We start from the raw sequence: 19,118 nt of genomic DNA on the forward strand, positions 1-19,118 counted from the left end.
AGTCTAAACCTACCCTGGTTTAGTTTAAAACCATTACCCCTTGTCCTGTCACAGCTGGCCCTACTAAAAAGATTGTCCCCATCTTTCCTATAGGCCCCCTTTAGGTACTGAAAGGCCGCAATCAGGTCTCCCTGCAGCCTTCTCTTCTCCAGGCTGAACAAGCCCAACTCCCTCAGCCTGTCCTCATAGGAGAGGTGCTCCAGCCCCCGGATCATTTTTGTGGCCCCCCTCTGGAACCGCTCCAACACTTCCATGTCCTTCTTGTGAGGAACATTTGCAGTAATTCACATTTTCAAAAACCTACCTGCTTTATTGCCATTTTTTATTTTATTTCAGATAAACCTTTTTATTAATTCAGTTGACAGAAATTCATCCAAGCATGACTTGTTAGGCTTTACACAATCCACAATGAAGATGAGCAACAGCGTGTGACAAAACTTTAAGCTCATTCAGTTTCTGAACTAGTGAGCAAACACAAATTCCAGAATGAGATGAATTTCTGACCTACAGCATTTGCTCTCAGAAGTTTAGTCTAAATCTCCTCTGTCCACTGGTAAAATGCCAATCTTCCTAAAGAATGTAACTTTTAAAAATCTGACTTCATTTCTTGAATGTAGTGACTATTAATATCATGCTGCCGGCTTATGTGTAAGCAAGCAAGTACAGAAATTACACTTGGCATTTTCATAAACAATGATAAAATATTGGTCCTTTTTATTTCTACTCTGAAATAATTGTTGTGCATTTTTTAAAGTTAACTTTCTAATTTATATTTAATTACAAGGGTTTCTTTATTTTTGTTTTCAATTTATAAGCTTCCCAGTAGTCCTTAGAGACATTACTGTAACCAAAGCAATGTGAAAAAGTTTAACACATTTAACTGATGAAGTTGATGAAGAACAGCAAGGCAGGCCAAACAGTTTTCCAGTAATGATGGTGTATAAATTTTACTTGAAAGTTGCATAATTTTCTAAATGTGACTGTTGATAAACTCTTTGCCTACAAACAACTGTTTGGCTCTCATAATATAATAGAAAAATATCTTTTGGCCCATATTTTGTTCTAGAGTCCACACTAACCACACATTGTTCACCCTTAGTTTTTTTAATACCTACATTCACAGGCAAAAGCAAACCATAGGTTCATCAGTGTATAGAGAGATTTTTCTGAAATACTTACAGAATTTGATGTAAAAAAAATATAGAATTCTGACATAACTATTTTCCTAGTATTTATGTGGGATTAAAAATAAAAAGCACAGAAAAACTTAGGTGGGAAGGGGAAGTCATGCTTTTAGTATCACCAACAATGGAAACCCTACAACCTCTCAGCGCAGCCTGTTCCAGTGTTCAACCAAACTCATGGTGAAAAATGTTTTCCTTACATCTGGTCAGAATTTTCCATGTTCCAACTGGTGTTTATCACCTATCATTCTCATTTAGTCACTGAGGAATTAAGACTTCTCCCCTCAGAAGAGTGGTGCTTAGTCACTGAGGAATTAAGACTTCTCCCCCCAGAACAGTGGTGGCATCATTAGCCCAACTGAAGTGCATCTATATCAGTGCTCACACTATGGGCAGCAAACAGGAGGAATTAGAAGCCATCATGCAGCAGGAAAACTATGATATAATTACCATCACAGAAACTTGGTGGGATGACTCGCACAACTGGAGTGCTGCAATGGATGGCTACCAGATAGGCAAGGAAGGAGAGGCGGTAGGGTAGCCCTGTCTGTTAGAGAATGTTTTGATTGCCTTGAGCTCAATGATGGTGATGATAGGGCTGAGTGGTTTTGGGTAAAAACCAGGGGAAAGGCCAGCGAGGCAGATACCAACCAGGAAGAAGAGACAGATGAAATATCCTACAATCAACTGGGAGTAGTCTCACGACCGCTAGCCCTTGTTCTTGTGGGGGACTTCAGCTTACCAGATGTCTGCTACAAGTACAATACAGCAGAAATGAATCAGTTTAGGAGGTTCCTGGAGTGTGTGGAAGACAACTTCCTGACATGACTGGTGAATGAACCAACTTGGGAAGGTGCCCTGCTGGACCTGTTGTTTGCGAACAGAGGAGGCCTTGTGGGTGATATAATAGTTGGAGGACACCTGGGACACTTGGAGAAGTAAGGAGGGGGGTCAGCAGAACTGCCACCTTGGACTTCCAGAGGCTGACATTGGACTGTTCAGAAGGCTGGTTGACAGAGTCCCTGGGGAGGCAGTCCTGAAAGGCAAAGGAGCCCAAGAAGACTCTCTTCAAGAAGGAAATCCTGGAGGCGCAAGAGCAGGCCATCCCCATGTGCCAAAAAATGAACCAGAGGGCAAGAAAACCAGCCTGGCTGAAAAGAGAACTTTGGCTGGATCTCAGAAAAAAAAGAAGAAAGTCTAGGAGCTTTGGAAGAAGGGGCAAGCGTCTCGGGAGGCCTACAAGGATGTTGCAAGGTCATGCAGAGAGAAAATCAGAAGGGCTACAGCCCAACTAGAACTTCAATTGGCCAATTCTATGAAAGATAATAAAAAATGTTTCTATAAATGTATTAACAACAAAAGGAGAGCCAAAGAGAATCTCCATCCTTTGCTGGGTGCAGGGGGAACCATAGTGACAAAGGATGAGGAAAAGGCTGAGGTACTTAATGCCTTCTTTGCCTCAGTCTTTAATAGCAAGGTCAGCTGTTCTTTGGATATGCAGCCCCCTGAGCCAGAAGGCAGGGACAAAGCTCTCATGATCCAAGAGGAAATGGTTAGTTACCTACTCGGCAGATAAGACATAGACAAGTCCATAGGGGCAGACAGGGTCCACCCAAGGGTACTGAGGGAGCTGCCAGAAGTGCATACTGTCCTGGTTTCGGCTGGGATAGAGTTAATTTTCTTCATAGTAGCTAGCATAGTGCTGTGTTTTGGATTTAGTACCAGAAGAATGTTGATAACACACTGATGTTTTCAGATACCATATAACGTCATGCTCGGAGGGGGTTAGTCGGTCGGTCGGTCGCGGGGAGAGTGGTCGCTGCTCGGGATGGGCTGGGCATCGGTCAGCAGGTGGTGAGCAATTGCATTGTGCATCACTTGTTTTATACATATTCTGTATATTCTCTTACCATTATTATTATTATTATTATTACTATTGTTATTCTTCTCTCTTATTAAACTGTCTCTATCTCAAACCACAGGTCTTACTTTTTTTTCTTTTCTACGATTCTCTCCCCCATCCCACTGAGGGGGGGCGGGGAGTGAGCGAGCAGCTGCATGGTGCTGAGTTGCCAGCCAGGTTAAACCACGACAGTGCCTTTTCATCGTCTATCAGCGGTCCTGGATGACTGGGGAAGTTCCACTTGACTGGAGGTTGGCAAATGTGACACCCATCACAAGAAGGGCTGGAAGGAGGATCTGGGGAACTACAGGCCTGTCAGTCTGACCTTGGTGCCAGGGAAGGTCATGGAGCAGATCATCCTGAGTGCCATCACGCAGCACGTACAGGACAACCAGGTGATCAGGAGCAATCAACATGGGTTTATGAAAGGCAGATCCTGCTTGACTAACCCGATCTCTTTCTATAACAAGGTAACCCACTTAGTGGATGAGGGAAAGGCTGTAGAGGTAATGTATCTGGAAATTAGTAAAACCTTTGACACCGTTTCCCAAAGCATTCTGCTTAAGTGACTTAAAACCTCTGTAGACAGAAGACAGACCCCTCCTGACCCTTCTCTTCTTATGGCTAAACCCCCTTGTTCCCTCAGCCTCTTCTCATACACCATGTGCTCTCTAGCTTCCAACCTTCCTGGCAGCCCTGCACTGAACTTTCTCCAGCATGCGAATGTCTTTCTCATACCAGGGAGCCCAAAACTGGATACGTACTCAAGATGTAGCCTCACATATCAATCACTTGATCTTGATCTGCTGGCTACACTTTTGCTACTGCAAGCCCAGGATGCAGCTGGCCACCCTGGCTGCAAGGACACGCTGCTGACTCATGTTCAGTTTGTTGTTGAAGAGGTCTGCAGGTCTTTTTCTGTAAAGCTGTTTTTTTATCTAGACAGCCCCTGGCTGGGTTGTGACATGGGGATATTCCATCCTAGATGCAGGAATTTGCATTTGCTTTTGTGAGTAAATTTCAGCTTCATGAGGTTCCACTAAGCCCATTGCTCTAGCCTGTGGCAGCATCACCTCTATTGGGCTACTGGATTTGTCAACACCCAATATTAAATATCTACAAAGACTATTATATATACTTCTACAATAAGTAGCCTAAATTAGACCTAATGCCCACGGCTGTAAAGGAAAACTATAACTGTGATTTTATTTACTTGACCAACACAATATAAATTGTCTACCTATGTCACCATGCATTTAATCTCTCTCTCTTCAAATTCTTTGACATGAAAGAACTTACGGGTTATCAGTTAGACTTGCTGGATGGTTTTTCAGATAATTTGCAAAAAATTGTATCCACCTATGTAAAACATCACTTTCACAGTAATAAAGTGTGAGTAACATACGCATCTCCAGGAGAGAGAACTACACTGAAGAAAACATATACAAAGCAGGTAAGCTTTCCATGCAATTTAGTAAATTAGATTATATTTTTGCTACCTGTAAAATACAGAAACTTTAGTGTGTTGCTTGAGTCACTCATACACAAATACCAGTCTTTTCAGGAGACTTTCAATAGCAAATGGCAAAACACTTCCACTAATTTCAACGGGGGGTTGAAATTCAGTTGAGAAAAATTCTCTTGCCTGACCAATCTGCAAACTGTATATTCAAAGAAAAGAGTAGGCTATGCTTGAGCTACATTCCTGAGTTCAAACAGTAAGGCTCCATCAAAAAATAAGTAAACAAACATAAGTTGCTCACATAAAACAGTGATAAAGAATGTGAAACAGAAACTTATTTTAAAGTTTTAAGGATTTACTAACAAGTAAGTACAGTTCTTCAACAAAGTCCAAAGGATATTTGTTTGTGTAAAGGCACAGCTTTCATATATGTTAGATGTATATGCATGCAATCTATTTTCTTGTTTGTTGAGTCTTTCCATTCTGTGGCACTATTTTGTCAGAATTCTTTCAAAAGAAAAATGAAAACGTAGCTGAATTTTCAAAGTGCCTCAGAGATTTTGTTTTCATCTCTGGAAGGAAAGGAAAAAACACTCTCACTTTCATCAGCTTTTGTTTTGAGGAACTCCACGATGTAGTCATGGGAAATTCAGAAATTGGAAACACATTAATATGGGCTTAAAATTATTAGAGATTTAAGATATGCAGGCATCTAACTGCCCTCTGTACAAAAGGGAGTGGCAGATTGATGGATCTGACTCAGAAGGAATAAGCACCTCAGCCAGAGGGATGGAGCAGTATAGAATATGACTTGGCTCCTTAGGCAATGCATGTTGAAATTTTAATACTCCTCAGGCTGAGTAAGGAAATGGTCAGAATTTGCCAGCAGGAAACACTGTGGCATAGAAGAGTTCCCTAAGTTTTGTCCTACTTAATGGTCTAAGCATTTTATTCAGCTTTATCAGAAGCCATTGATTCCTTCTTTGATTCACGGCCAAGAACCTGCTCCTGAAGAGATGGCACTCAAGTCCTTTTGGTACAATTCCTAGTGAATATAGCGCCCTAACCCTCTAAAAAATGACTACTGATCAAGGATATGACAAAGAAAATTTACTTTGGCTATTTTGATGGGGCCTGGCTGAGAGATAGGCAGGCACAGAAATGATGAACATTATTAAAGCTGCGGTGTTTTCCTTGCATGTTCAAAATCAATTCTTCAAGGTTAGTGAATGGTCCTGTGGAAGAACAGTGTTTGCGTCCCTTCAGTTGAGCAAGACTTGTCGCAATCAGAGCTTTGGATAGAGCCGTCAGTTCTGGCTAATCCAATCTCTTTTGAACAAACTGGCACATCTACAGGCAAAGTACACTACCGAGATACCGCTTTGTATAACAGAAATTAGGAATGCCAGATTGCTTCCTGGCTACTTAGACCTGCCTCTCACCAGGCTTGATCAATCTGGGCTGTGGAGCTATACCAGTGTAAGACACAGTGATTCCTGTTACGGATCTAGGCTGAATAATTCTGTGCAGAGTTGCGTTGTACTGTGCAAGTTCACCTCACATTACTTTCTGAATCCTGATTTCTAGGACAAGAAAAGGTTATACAGGAAGGCCTTAAGGACTGAAAATTGAGCCACATGGAGCTTCAGGGTACAGCTGGATACACAACTGCTTATGGGCCAAGCGTTAAATATGCAAGAAGAGTACAGAAAGCAAAATTGAAGCCAGAAATAGCAGCCTTTTAGCGTGTTCTTAAAAACCTGGTTTCAAGGGCACAAGCTTACAACATACAGAAAGACTCCATGAAACTACTATGCCAAGGAGGTAAAGCTGAGATCAGTTTTCGTGGTATCTCCACAATGCAGGGCACTGTAAGTACTTGTTGTGTATATCTGCAGTTGTTTTAAGATGTTAGAACAAGATATAGCAGAAAACACCCCTATAAGCTGTTTTAGCTGGAATAAAATTGCAAGTATGGATAGCTGCTCCACATACTGGTTTTAGATACTTGGGTACTAACAGAATAAGTAACAAATATTAACAAGAGAAATTCCTTTTAGATATTTTGAATGAATTACTTAAAAGCAGCAAAAAAAAAAAAAACCTAACTTCCCAATATTAAAATATGCTGATTACAATCAGTCCAGTTTGATTATTCCTTGATAAGGAAAAGCATCTGAATAATAAACCTACATGTCATCAGACAACAGTGACATCACTGAAGAATGTATATTCACTTCTGCTGGAGACTTACAGGTAGGAATTCACTTTGAGTAATGACAGTATTTAAAATAAATTGTTTTAGAGATTGTTTTTAAAAGCTCTTTACCAATAAAAGCTTAGTAATAACAGCTATAAGTTCTGATTTTAGTTTATGTTCCACCAGAAAAGTATGCTTAAACCAATTAATTAATTGTTCAGTAGCTGAATAAAATAAGAGATGGAAAAATCCTCAAATTACTCTGTATCAGGAAGAAACTTATTTTTAAAGCATTTACTATTCCCCACAAAATTAATTGCCTTGTTTTAAAGCAGGTCTGTCTAAAAAGCTTAGTGTCACAGGAGGTCAAATCTATGAAAAAGAAGTATTTTTAAGCAAGCCTCTTCTGCTCCCACAGACTCCAAAAGACTTTACGAAGTCAGATACTTTTTTTCTTAACACATATTATTCCACTACATAATTCTTTATCTTCCAACCTTTTCTCTTGCTATACTATGTCAAAGGAATATTCCCACATCTGGATGAGCACTGGAAAGTCAGCACAGCAGTCAGACTGATACTTGACTTCACTTAATACTTGTGTTAGTTCTACCCCCTCCCATAATGATTTAGTATTTTGAAAACTAACAGAAAATTAAAGATCATTTAATATGTATGGGAGAAACAACAACCCAACACAAACAACATTAGATTATTATTGATTTCCTTTTTAAATCACTTGCCAAGTCTAAGAACAGCTATCTAACCGTAAGCTTTCGATGTTCTCTCCTGGACAACAGTGTTTCAAGTATTACTTAAAATGTTTTTAGTTGAAACGTTAGAAATTTTAAACTCTTATATGTAAAACTTTCCTGGGGCAAGTTACAGATGTCAAAAATTTGCATAAAGTCATCTCAGTTATTCTAGGTACTAATTTATTCCACAGAGAGATTAGTAGTCAAAATATTAAACTGCTCAAATAACTGGAGTCTCTTAAAAAACAGCTGAGTGACCTTGATACTGCTGATGACTCAAAAGTATAACTTTACCAATAGGGAAGAAGCTCACCAAGGAAACATTTCCTTCCAAACAAGAAATATCCCAGCCTCCGTATCACTGGCTGGAATAATCCTAAAATAATAATACTACTCAAACATAGCTCAGCATTATTCAGACATAGTTCAGGCAGCTTTTTTGAAATGCAGTCATACCATACTTAAAATTTAAAGTGCTGGGGGAGTGCACTTAAGGTGTAAATATAATACTGTACTGCATTGCCAAACATTATCTACCCTGTGCTTAAGTAATTCTAAGTAATATAGTTTCTCTAATGTTGATATAAGTTTAGTTGGTGGGGAAGATTATATAAAATGAAGTAAGATTTTATCTTAGGGAGTTAATTATCACTTGATTTATTAAGAACATTTATATATAAGTCAATTTCATATATAGCATCTGCTGAATTAGTGAAAGATTCTTCTGACTTCTGCCATTTTTAATTTAACTGTTACATCAGTATTTTTGTTGCATCTTTGCCATTCTACTGAATAATTATTTCCTACTTATCAAGGAAAACAATAATTTATTTGATTGAAGTGTACTCTGAATTGCTTAAACCGAGGAAGAGTTTTTTCCAGTAGTGACAGGTATTTTTGTATTTTTTCTACTAGTACCACACAAAACTTGGCACTAAGCTTGGCATATCATACTTAATCTTATGTATTCAAAAGATATCACACTTAATATTTCCACTGATAAAACCAGAAGATATGTCTACACAACACAGTTTTTCCTTGATCCTTGAAACTCAAGTACTATCATCTTTCATTTTTTAGGTTCAACTGAGAAAACAAAGAAACTAGTATCAAGAAGCTCAAAACTACAAAATCTTTACTCGCACCAAACTGACCAAGAGATCAGGTTCCTTCTGTAACCATTTCTTAAATAATCTCGTCACCATCCGAACAACATACCAGAACAATTTCTTAAATTGAAGAAAGCCAATGTTTAAGAAAAGAGAGCGATTCATATGTTATCATTACATTTTGATGTCAGGTCAGTCAGCATCTCTAATACCTTGAATGATGAAATTATAGTAAAACAGGTTCACAAAACTTATCAATACATCTCTGCAAATACATAGCTAAATAGCTCTGGCTGAAAATTGCAGCTGTACTGGTAGTGGAAACAGGAGTTTTGCTGTTAATCCATTCAGACTACTGCAAATCAACTAATTCCGAATGTGACAACTATTTTGTTACTGGACAAACCAGATACCAGATTGCATGAAATTTAGTCTCTTCTTGAATTTTTTTTTTTAAAAAGCAGATCAAAATGCGAATTGTCAAACTCTACTAAAACCTCATGCTCCCTGATGTACATTTTTTTTACAAGATGATCAATCTTGTTCTCAGCAGTAATTCATAACAGCGATGAAATTCATTACATTACAAGGAAATTAACAATTTGTACATTACCTAATGCTGCTCATGCTTCCAGTTTCTGATCCAAGCTTACATCTCTCCAGCTGGCTAGCTACAATCTGACGTTCAGCCTCAAGTTCTCGAGTCAGTCTTTCAAACTGCAGTTCCTGAAAAAATAAACCATATGTTTTGACTTCTCTTGAGATTAAGAAGGAATTTAAGTACACAAAATTATAAATTGTGCAAGAACTGTTAGTATAATATCTTACAGGAAAGCTTGCTTTCTTTTCTTTTTAAACACATTCACAGTTCACATTTTTGTAGTAACACCTACTTGTTCCTTCATTCACTGTAATGATATATGTCATAGAATGAGCCGGTTTATCAGGAATGGAATTTCCAAATACATTAAACAATTTAGGTCTACGTCAAAATCATTCATAGTTCACACAGACCTCTTAGTACCATACAAGTGTATTCATAACAAGCTGTTGTAACTATGATCACAAATGAGATCAATTTGTGTTACTTAAAAAATGATGCAAAGTTCTGCAGATGATCATGTGGCGACAAAAGCTTTTGTACTCAAAAAGACAACCGTCACAGTCCATACTAGTCAAATAAACTAAACTGAACGTGTGTTGTTATGGACTGAACACAGTTTAATTCCTGCATTTAATGATGCACAGAAGGGAAACTCAAGTCATTTTTGACAAAAGCCATGTTAAAAATCCTACCACTAATTGAATGTATCGCCTTATATTCTGTCAAGGAAGCCAAACCAGTCCTGCCAGATAAGATTTATCCACAGAGCTTATAAATGTAGTTCTAAAGAGTTTCTGTTTTTATCACAAGAGATTATTTTTTTTAATTAAAAGGAAGAGAAAGAAGCAAAACCAATACAAGCAAAATCCCCACTATTCCTTAGAGAGCTACATTTCCTACATATGGTAGCAGTAGTTTTATCAAATACAAAATTGAAACACTTTTAGGTAATTATGTTTGCAGTAAATTTGCCAGATGTTGCCACCCTTTCATTTTGGTCATATTTACATTGAGTCATTTTCACAAGTAAACAGAAATGGCTCTCTTGCCCCTTTTCTTTGGGTTTGTTGAAGGCTGAAGGAGAAATACTTTGAGAATCCACTTGTTAAATTAGTCCTGTGTCCACACAAATGCACCCATCATCTCCTTCTCCCTCTTTTCTTTCAAAAAAGACAGCCCCATTATGCAGAGGTATGGGAGGGGGTCCCTTGAATAACTCCCCAATGATGTCTTACCTAGCAGAAAAACAGCACTGGAAATAACTTGGGTCATGACTTATGTCCACCAAGTGCCACTGAAAAACTCAGTATTTCAGAGAAAGGAATAAACAGTAGGAGTAGAGGGAAGGATTCAAAAGTCTGCGTCCCATCTGCTACCTAACACCTCTGACCAAGAAGCCAAGGGTAAACGGAGGCACTGAACTTTTCAAATCTCTGAAACAAGGCAAACCGTAACTGAAATGGAAGAAATAAACGGCTGGTGGTTGTTCTACCCAATTCAGCTGGATCGGTCCTCTTCATTTCTCTTGTTATTGGCATGGAACAACTTCTGTTCTGTGCTATGAGTAAGGGGGGAAGTCCACGCAAGTTATGTATAGCATGAAATAGTTGGTGTACAAATGGCCACTGACTATTTGACAAAGCCTACTTAATTCTGTATTCATTATTCCAAGCAAGACTATCCAGAGTACAAGAATACCATCAAGAGTCTGACTGATCTAAAGAGCAAAACATCACTGCTCACTGAATGTTAATAGTGCATTAGTAATCATAGTTAATAATATTCTCTGCACGTTTTTGTAGTACTCGGAAATGTCTTTTCCATTGTTGTTTGTAGATAGGACTATTAAAAATCACCTAATAATAATCACCTATTTCAGATATGCCTACTTCACAGACAGCATTTGTCTCTCACCTAGTAGAATAAATTGTCTGAAAAGCTGAAGAGACCGTTGATCAACTTTCCAAGTTATTATTCAAATCCTACCCTTGTCTGCATAAAATAATACCCTTACTGCAGAAAGGATTGTAACAGAAGCATTACTAAAGTTCTGAAGAACATAAAATCAAAGTGCTACAGTATTTGCTATGCTAGCACGCTTATATCAAAGCATGTAAGCACGGAGAAATTTTAATAGTATAAAATGCCAAACAAAACCGAACAGAGAATTAAGTTTGCTTTCAAAATAAAAGCAAAAGCTTTAACAGCTATTCTTTTCCACTGCATTTTTAAAGTTACTCAATTCTATCATGACAATGACGTCAATGCGCATTTTGACGCTTACGTTTTCATCCAGCCAGCTCTACTTCCCACCGTCCCAGGTGAGGCAGGTCAGACACGTTCTTTGCCGTGGCCTAGAAGAGGGCACTTCTTTTACCTGCCTAGTGAGAAGGTGCAGCTGTCCTCGTACCGCTACTACGAGAACGTAAGAACCAAGGACTCAGGAGCTCACGCTCCCAACTGTCCATGCTGCCATTTGCCTTCTCCCAGGCAGACAAGCAGGGCTCATTGTGTCCTTTTACTCTAGTAGGTATGCAAACAACCTCTCTTCCAGCTCCCTTTCGTCCATGCTATCCCAAGTCAACTAAATATAGAAATGCCCCCAAACCTATTTTATTTAAATGCTTTAAAAGTAAATATTATTCTGCCTTTTTCTTTTCTTCTGCTGTCTGGATTGTGTATCTTCTCATGTATTTTCTATGCTTCGTATTCCTTCACTTAATCACTCTGGTTGACTGTTTTTCTGACGCTTCTGCATTTTCCCAACTAACACCCTTATGTCATGATTACTTTGCCTATAGAACACTTTTTGCTCATGATTCTAGTCTCCAAAATGTATTTTTCTACTCTTGACTGTGCCATTTATTTTTCTTTCCTATTTCCTCCTTTCTGTCCTCTCCTGCATTCAATCTTTCTTTCATTTCCTAGCATGCTTCATGACTCATCCTCCGCTAATCTCTTTCAGTCCTACTATACAAATTGGTACTCTAGCAAATGCCCTAAAAAGATCGGTTTAAGCAGCCTCTCTCTCTAATTGGTCCCTTATTGAGGAAAGTCTGCTCTTCTTAAGATGTAGAAATTAATGTTTTCTGGTTTCACTGCCCACATTATTTAAGTCCTGCCCTGCAGAGATGACTGGAAAAGGACAGTTGTGTGTATGTTCCTCCTCAAGCAGGAAACAGAAATGTGCTGTATCACTTCACAGTAAAATAATCTTGGGTTTCTAATGCATGGAACAGGTAAACAGTAACTTCATTATTAGCTCAATTTAATTGCTGCTGTTTCTCACTTAATTGTCTTCTGTCGGTTGCCATCAGAAGTTAAGGATGGGAGAAAGGAGATGAAAGGGGGAGGGGAGTGGGATACACGAAGGGGCAGAGCCAAACGTCAGAATTATCCTCTACATTAAATTTAATGAAAACCTGTGTTAGGTATTCCCTCATGTGATGACAAAGATGCAGGTCCACAAGGTTGCCTTTGGAATGAAAGAAGGAAAGAAGAATTCAAGTAAGAGTTGGGAAAGTGCTACCCTGCTGTATCAAGAATGCTTGGCAGAAAACAAATTTAAAAAGCTTCTTTCTCTTTGTTTGGGAAGCAGTGAGAGTGACTAATATTTGAATAAATCCATATGTTTAAATTTCAAGCAGCTGTCACAGTGCAAGAAGACAGAAACTAGAAATAGTATTTGCTTACATTTTATAAAAATAAACATGGAACCTGACTGTCATTTGTCTTCTTTATTCTGTTTACAATCATTTTCACCAGTTCATGCCATGTTGTGTTATCTTCACAACCTTCTATTATTTATCTGAATCGAGCTAATCGGAACATCAACATTAAAAACAAATTCCTACCCACTGATTATGCAAATCGGTTGTCAAGACCATTGCAGAATGAAGAACCGCAGAAATTATACTGCAACATCAAAATTAATTTAAGTAACATCACGTCAAGTGCAGTTCACAGACCGTGCTACAAAGGGCAACGACACCAAAGCAAGTGCACATGCAAAGGCACTTGCAAAGTGAAATGACCAGTCTGGCAGTCCCTAGTACAGAGGGTGTGGGAGTGGGAAGCCAACAGAGAGATTAGACAGAAAGGCGAGAGTAATCCAGAGAAATCACTCAAGAGAGCATCTTGGAAAGGGAGGACCTTCATGATAACTTTAACAATTGTTTTGAAGTGTTAAAAGGAGTTATGTATCTGCTAGGGCCTGAAGCAATTTATGTTCAGAAGTGCTATTTGTCCACTACCATGAGATTTTTGTAAAAAATACTAATTATTCCATAGACAGTAATTGGATGTATTTGCCTTTTCAGTATGAGATTTATGTTTCATATACCCTCTGCAGCCACTTGAGTCAGGTCATATGTTTCACAGTGGTCCAGAAACTGAGTAAACCTGATGGAAATCTTCACAGCCTTCGGACAGGTTATGAACTCCTGAGCTCAGGGCACACCAAGTAAGAGGGTATTCAGCTATTTTTATGCTTTGTATCTGCTGGGTAGTTGGTATTGACCCATTTGAATGTTGGGAGGAGTAAAAAAGGTCCAAAGAAATTTGGCTGATACTCACAGCTGATCTCACTTCACTCTGTCCTTTACAGTCTTAAAGTAATCCTTCATTCACACAAGAATCACAGAATGGTTGGGGTTGGAAGGGACCTCTGGAGATCATCTGGTCCAACACCCCTGTTAAAGCAGGTTCACCTAGAGCAGGTTGCACAGGACACCATCCAGGTGGGTTTTGAATTTCTCCAGAGAAAGAGACTCCACAACCCCCTGGGCAGCCTGTTCCAGGGCTCTGTCACCCTCAGAGTAAAGAAGTTTTCCCTCTTACTCGGATGGAACCTCCTGTGTTTCAGTTTGTACCCATTGCCCCTTATCCTGTCACTGGGCACCACTGAGAAGAGTCTGGCCCCATCCTCCTCACAGCTGCCCTTAAGATATTTGTATTCAATACTTTCACAGAGAGAAGTGTATTGATGCTGAGCAAAAGACAGCAAAATCAGTAGAGATAGTAAAAAGCAGCTGATGCAAAAAAAAAGAATGTATCTAAATTTAGGCAGAACAGCCTTGAGGATTTATTGAATTCCCATGAATCTTAAGGTCATAACATTAAAAGAAGAAAAGCATTTAGCTTTTGACTGTAAATATGCTATATAAAAACAAATTGGTGCACTGATGATCATTTGAATCTTCAAATACAGACAAATAACAGCACTGAGGTAAGGCTGGGAATCCCTGGTGAGATTGATAGAGAAAGCTTGATTACAGCTACACAAACAAATAAATCATCTCCTGGATTGAAGTCTTTCATAGACTTTCATCTTAGAAACCACAGAACCTCCTAGAGTACATAGGCTGTAGAAACATACAGCACTGGCTCTACCTTCTTGTAACCTATTAAATAAGAAAAACTGTACCTCAATTAACATCACTAGTACGTGTATATTGCTATGCACATCCTACAGCATCATGCATAATTCCATATACTGCACGTCTATAAACTCCAAGTAAATGCCATTACTCGGAGTGATGTTGGCAACACACTGTTGTCAACCTATCATACCGGGCACACATGAGCAGCTAAAACTGGGGCACATGCTTCCTGAGGAAAACAGCAAAACCTAGGGAAGTTTAACTCGGTGAAAATCTAGGGACAGCATCAGACACAAACCTGACCTGACAGCCCATCCTGTAACTAGAAGGAAGACAAAATGTCTTGATGCTTTCAAACTGGATAAAAACGTCACTAACAATGCCCGTACCCATCTGACACTCAATGTTGTTCAGAAGCTTCAAAACTGGGCTCTAGAATGTATCGTTCAATTCTTCCAGCTCCTCTACTTTCTCCATTGTTGGACTGTGTTTTCACTTGTACTGTTCTTATCCTTTTTCACTGGATTGCTTCGTTCTTCCCTTTCACTGAATAACACAAGAGCGAGGGAAAAAGCTCACAACAAGGTGTAATAATCAGATGAGCAGAGAGGTGGCAAATTCAGAAACTCAGTGGTGGATATGTTGTTGCAGGATCCTAATGAAGGCTAAAAAAAAGAATTAAGATTGAAAAAGAATAAGGCTTGTTGATAGCTATGACTGCACCTATATGCAACTAAAAGTTTCCAGGTAACATCAAACTGAAGGAAGCAATTCATATGCTGGAGGGCAGGACTACCATTCAGTGGAACCTTGGCAAGGTGGAAGAAAGATAGTGTCATGAAGCTCAAGAAACAAAAATGAAAAGTCCTGCACGGAGGACAGAATCTCATGTAACAGTACAGCATCTCCACAGAAAGGACCTGGGGGTCTGGTGGACAACAAGTTGCGACTCAGCAGTGCATTCTTGTGGTGATGATGGCCAACCCCCTATTTCACTGCACCAGCAAGAGAGCCGCCAGCAGAACAAGAAATTATTCCCTTTTATTTGGTTTTCCTGAAGCTGCATCTTGAGTACAGTGCCTGGTTGTGGGCCACCAGGACAAGAGACATGACAAGATTTTGAAGCAAGACCATCAGAGGGCCACAAAGATGGTTAAAAGATTGAAGCACACATACAAGAAGAAGCTGAAGGAATTTGGTTTGTTTAGCATGAAGAAGAGAAGGTCTCGGGAAGACCTAATTGCAGACCTTTACTTCTTAATGGGGAATTATAGTGAAGACATCACCAGACTCTTGTCAGAAGTATACAGCAAATAGACAAACGCAGCAGTCACAAGTTGCCATGAGGTAAATTCTGACTGGATATAAGGAAAAAAAAAAAAACATTGAACCCCAAAACCAAACAACACAGCAAGGCTGGTTAAACACAGGAACAGATTGCCCAGGTAGGCTGTAGAATCTCCATTCTTGGGAGATTTTGAAAGTCAACTGCTCATCTGATCTAACATTGAAGCTAGACCTGCTTGGAATAGACCTCCAGAGGTCTCTTTTAACTTAGTTGGTTTATGATCCTAGAACTGATGAGTTCTGGAAATTTTTCCAAGGCTTTATGCCAATCTGTATTATGGATTAGAGATCAGTGGCTATCAAACTCTCTGATCATCATCATGCTTACATAAAGATATATTTGACTTTATGTAAGTGCTAGTATTTTATCAGCCTGAACCTGTATTTCTCTAGTTTATTCCCTCACCTGATCTGCTTCTTTAAAAGAGATTAGCATGACATCTGGGCTATTATGCACATGGCTTATTTATGGGGTAAAGAACTAGTTTGGCTGATTACAGTGTTTAGAAATAAACTATTCCTTCTTTTTCATGTAAGATTACTTCAAAGAAGTCCCTTTCATGCCTTGTACAACTTTTATAGAAATCAGACCCTATTTTATTTTCTATTTTTAGGACCCCAATACAAATGAGGTCACAACTGCATTCAGCTGCACATTTCGGCTCTCCAGGCACACTGCCCTGCTCCTCTGTTACAGGCAAGCCTCGCTCTCTGAAGGCACACTGCCCAATTGCCTGGACTTCTGTTCCTAGGGAAATTGTATTATTTCTTCTCCAGCACAATCACCAAAGTTATTCAAATTATCTCCATTTTTTGGTTACAAATTGCCTGGTCCTTTTTTTATCCCATTTTTTCTCCCATTTTGTGTTCAGCTTTAGTCTTTCAGCTCACTCCTTTCTTCTCCTTCTCACTAGTTTTTGCATCCCTTGCCAACACTCCCAACGGTTTATCACCCACCATGATTGCTGTGCTATTCCACTTCCTCCCATGCAAACTACTTCAGTCCCCAAAGTAATAAAATGTAAAAACCTTATAGTGTTAGGACAGGATTAGAACTACTAAGAGCTTTCTTATCTCATACTTTTCCTTCTCCACCCTCTGCAGCAGCAATTTAAGGAGGATATAAGATAAATTGACTTTCTAACTCACTAGCTTTGACTTGCTTTAGGGCTTATTGTTATTAATTGTAAAGCTCAGTGGGGGAGCAAAACAAAACCTCAGACATGGTGGATCTTCTCCAAAGAGAGTGAGAGAAACAGAGCTGGAGTTCAGTACCAACCCCTGACTCCTCATTGATACACTGGCCCGAGCTTGTAATTCTCATTTACTTCTCAGTTGTCCAGGCACAAATATTTACTATGTCTAAGTGGAAAAGAAAAGGGTAATTGCATTTACAGTAGTAGTTTTTAGAGCCTGACTTTGCATGTTCAGAAAATCTAATATATCAGGCAGAATTGTGGACTGATGCCTTTTACCTTGATTTTTCAGTATTTGTAAGGGTAATTTTGTTCTGAACAGAGCAACACAGTCCTGCTGCAGTTGGAAGATGCTTTATGATGATGTAACAAATATTTGTGTGGTTTAAAGATGTGAAAAGCTAAGAAAGTGAAACAACTGGTTTAAAAAAGTGAAACTTCTAAAAATATTCAAGACATTGAAGCACTAAGAAAACTTTTCTTCATTCTGACAACGTACTCAGCTTCCAGTCTCCCTTTCTTCTCTGATCTGATCTGTGGTCTGACAGGCATTATGCCAAGATTGGGGGTTGGACTAGATGACCTCTAGTGGTCCCTTCCAACCCAAAACATTCTATGATTCTATGAAGATGCAAGCAATAGCTACAGAGGTGTCAGTATACACACCAGCATATGTGGATACCAGTAACACACAACACTTCTTGTGCAGTCTATCTACATGTTTAGAGATCTAAAGTCTTCTCCAGCATTTTATTCATGGGGTTCTCCAATTCCCTCTTTATACTTCTCTAAACTAGTTCTCCCTTCCAGAGTTTTTAAGATACACGTCATCCTAAGCACTGTGTATAGACAGAGAGCCAGCGTTATAAATCATTAGCTTTACACTTGTCCAGAATGGTCTAAGAGATTAGAGACATCTAGTCCCTTCCTCTCCTCCTGCTTCCATTGGAGAAATTATTCTGCTGAATGATTTTCTCTTTTCATTTTCCTTGCCTTGTAAGAGAGACTGATTTCTCAATCCATACATAGACTGTCAGTGCAGCATATCCAAGAACAGACTCCATAATTTGCAATTATCCTTGAATCTCTGAATTAATTAGGATACTAGATCTGAATATTGCCATGAGTAGCTATTAAAGAGCTAGTCATTAGCACGTTAGCAAAGGATTCAGAAGTTATCTAACAAAGCAAGATGAGCTTATTTCTTTTTCGGGCAACCTATTGCGTGCAAATTAATACCTACAAGATTTTGTTTTTTCTTGTCTTACAACTAAGAACATAGAATCTTGATTTTCTGCTTGCTTGCCAGGCTCAGTTTGCTACACTAACTGAATGTGGATGGACTTTCAAATAAATAGAGGATTACAATGAAATTGTAAGGAAATTCAGCACAAATACAGGGATGTTCATAAACAAAAAATTCTAGTATTCTAGCAGACAGTACATTGATTAGTCAAATAATTCACTTATTCCAACTACTATTAAGGAAAAAAAACAGGCTTTCAAACAGCTTGGGCTAAAAAACTTGAACTCAAGGACTGCAAACCCTCGAGATTTGCACATTTTCTCTCTCAAGATGATTCTGTGGCAGTAGCAGTTAACCTTAATAGCCCAAACTATGCTTCTGAATCTTTCCTCTTTTATTACATCTTTTATTACAAAGAAGAGAACTAGTGAAATAATTAGGCAATTCATTCCTTTTCTGGCTACCCTACAGAAATACCACAGATTCAGGAAATTCCCAACAGATTCATATTGTTTCTTATGAAAGAAAAAAGCAATTAGTAATGAAAATGTTAGTTTTAAGAAGTACCATTATGATCTTATTCTCCTAATTTCTAGTATGAATAGCTCATCTTTTGAACAAAGTAAAAAGGTTTTCATAATGAAATTACAGTCTTAAAATTACCTGTTTGAAAACAAATAGGTGAGGAACATGCAGTTCAGTCTAACATTTGTAGTATGGGCAAAGATAGG

At 38.8% G+C, this 19,118-nt stretch overlaps 1 protein-coding gene across 1 annotated transcript in view; it reads right to left on the reverse strand.

The window, feature by feature from the left end:
* CTNND2 (catenin delta 2) overlaps positions 1-19,118 on the reverse strand; it is a 581,628-nt gene that overhangs the window by 429,163 nt on the left and 133,347 nt on the right. The window contains exon 2 of the mRNA XM_035892032.1: positions 9,227-9,339. Within this exon, the coding sequence (XP_035747925.1) occupies positions 9,227-9,339 (113 nt within the window). The remainder of the gene's footprint in view (positions 1-9,226; positions 9,340-19,118) is intronic.

This window comes from Egretta garzetta, unplaced genomic scaffold (assembly GCF_000687185.1).
Source record: "Egretta garzetta isolate BGI_Z169 unplaced genomic scaffold, ASM68718v1 scaffold144, whole genome shotgun sequence".
In the NCBI taxonomy this organism is placed as follows: Eukaryota; Metazoa; Chordata; class Aves; order Pelecaniformes; family Ardeidae; genus Egretta; species Egretta garzetta.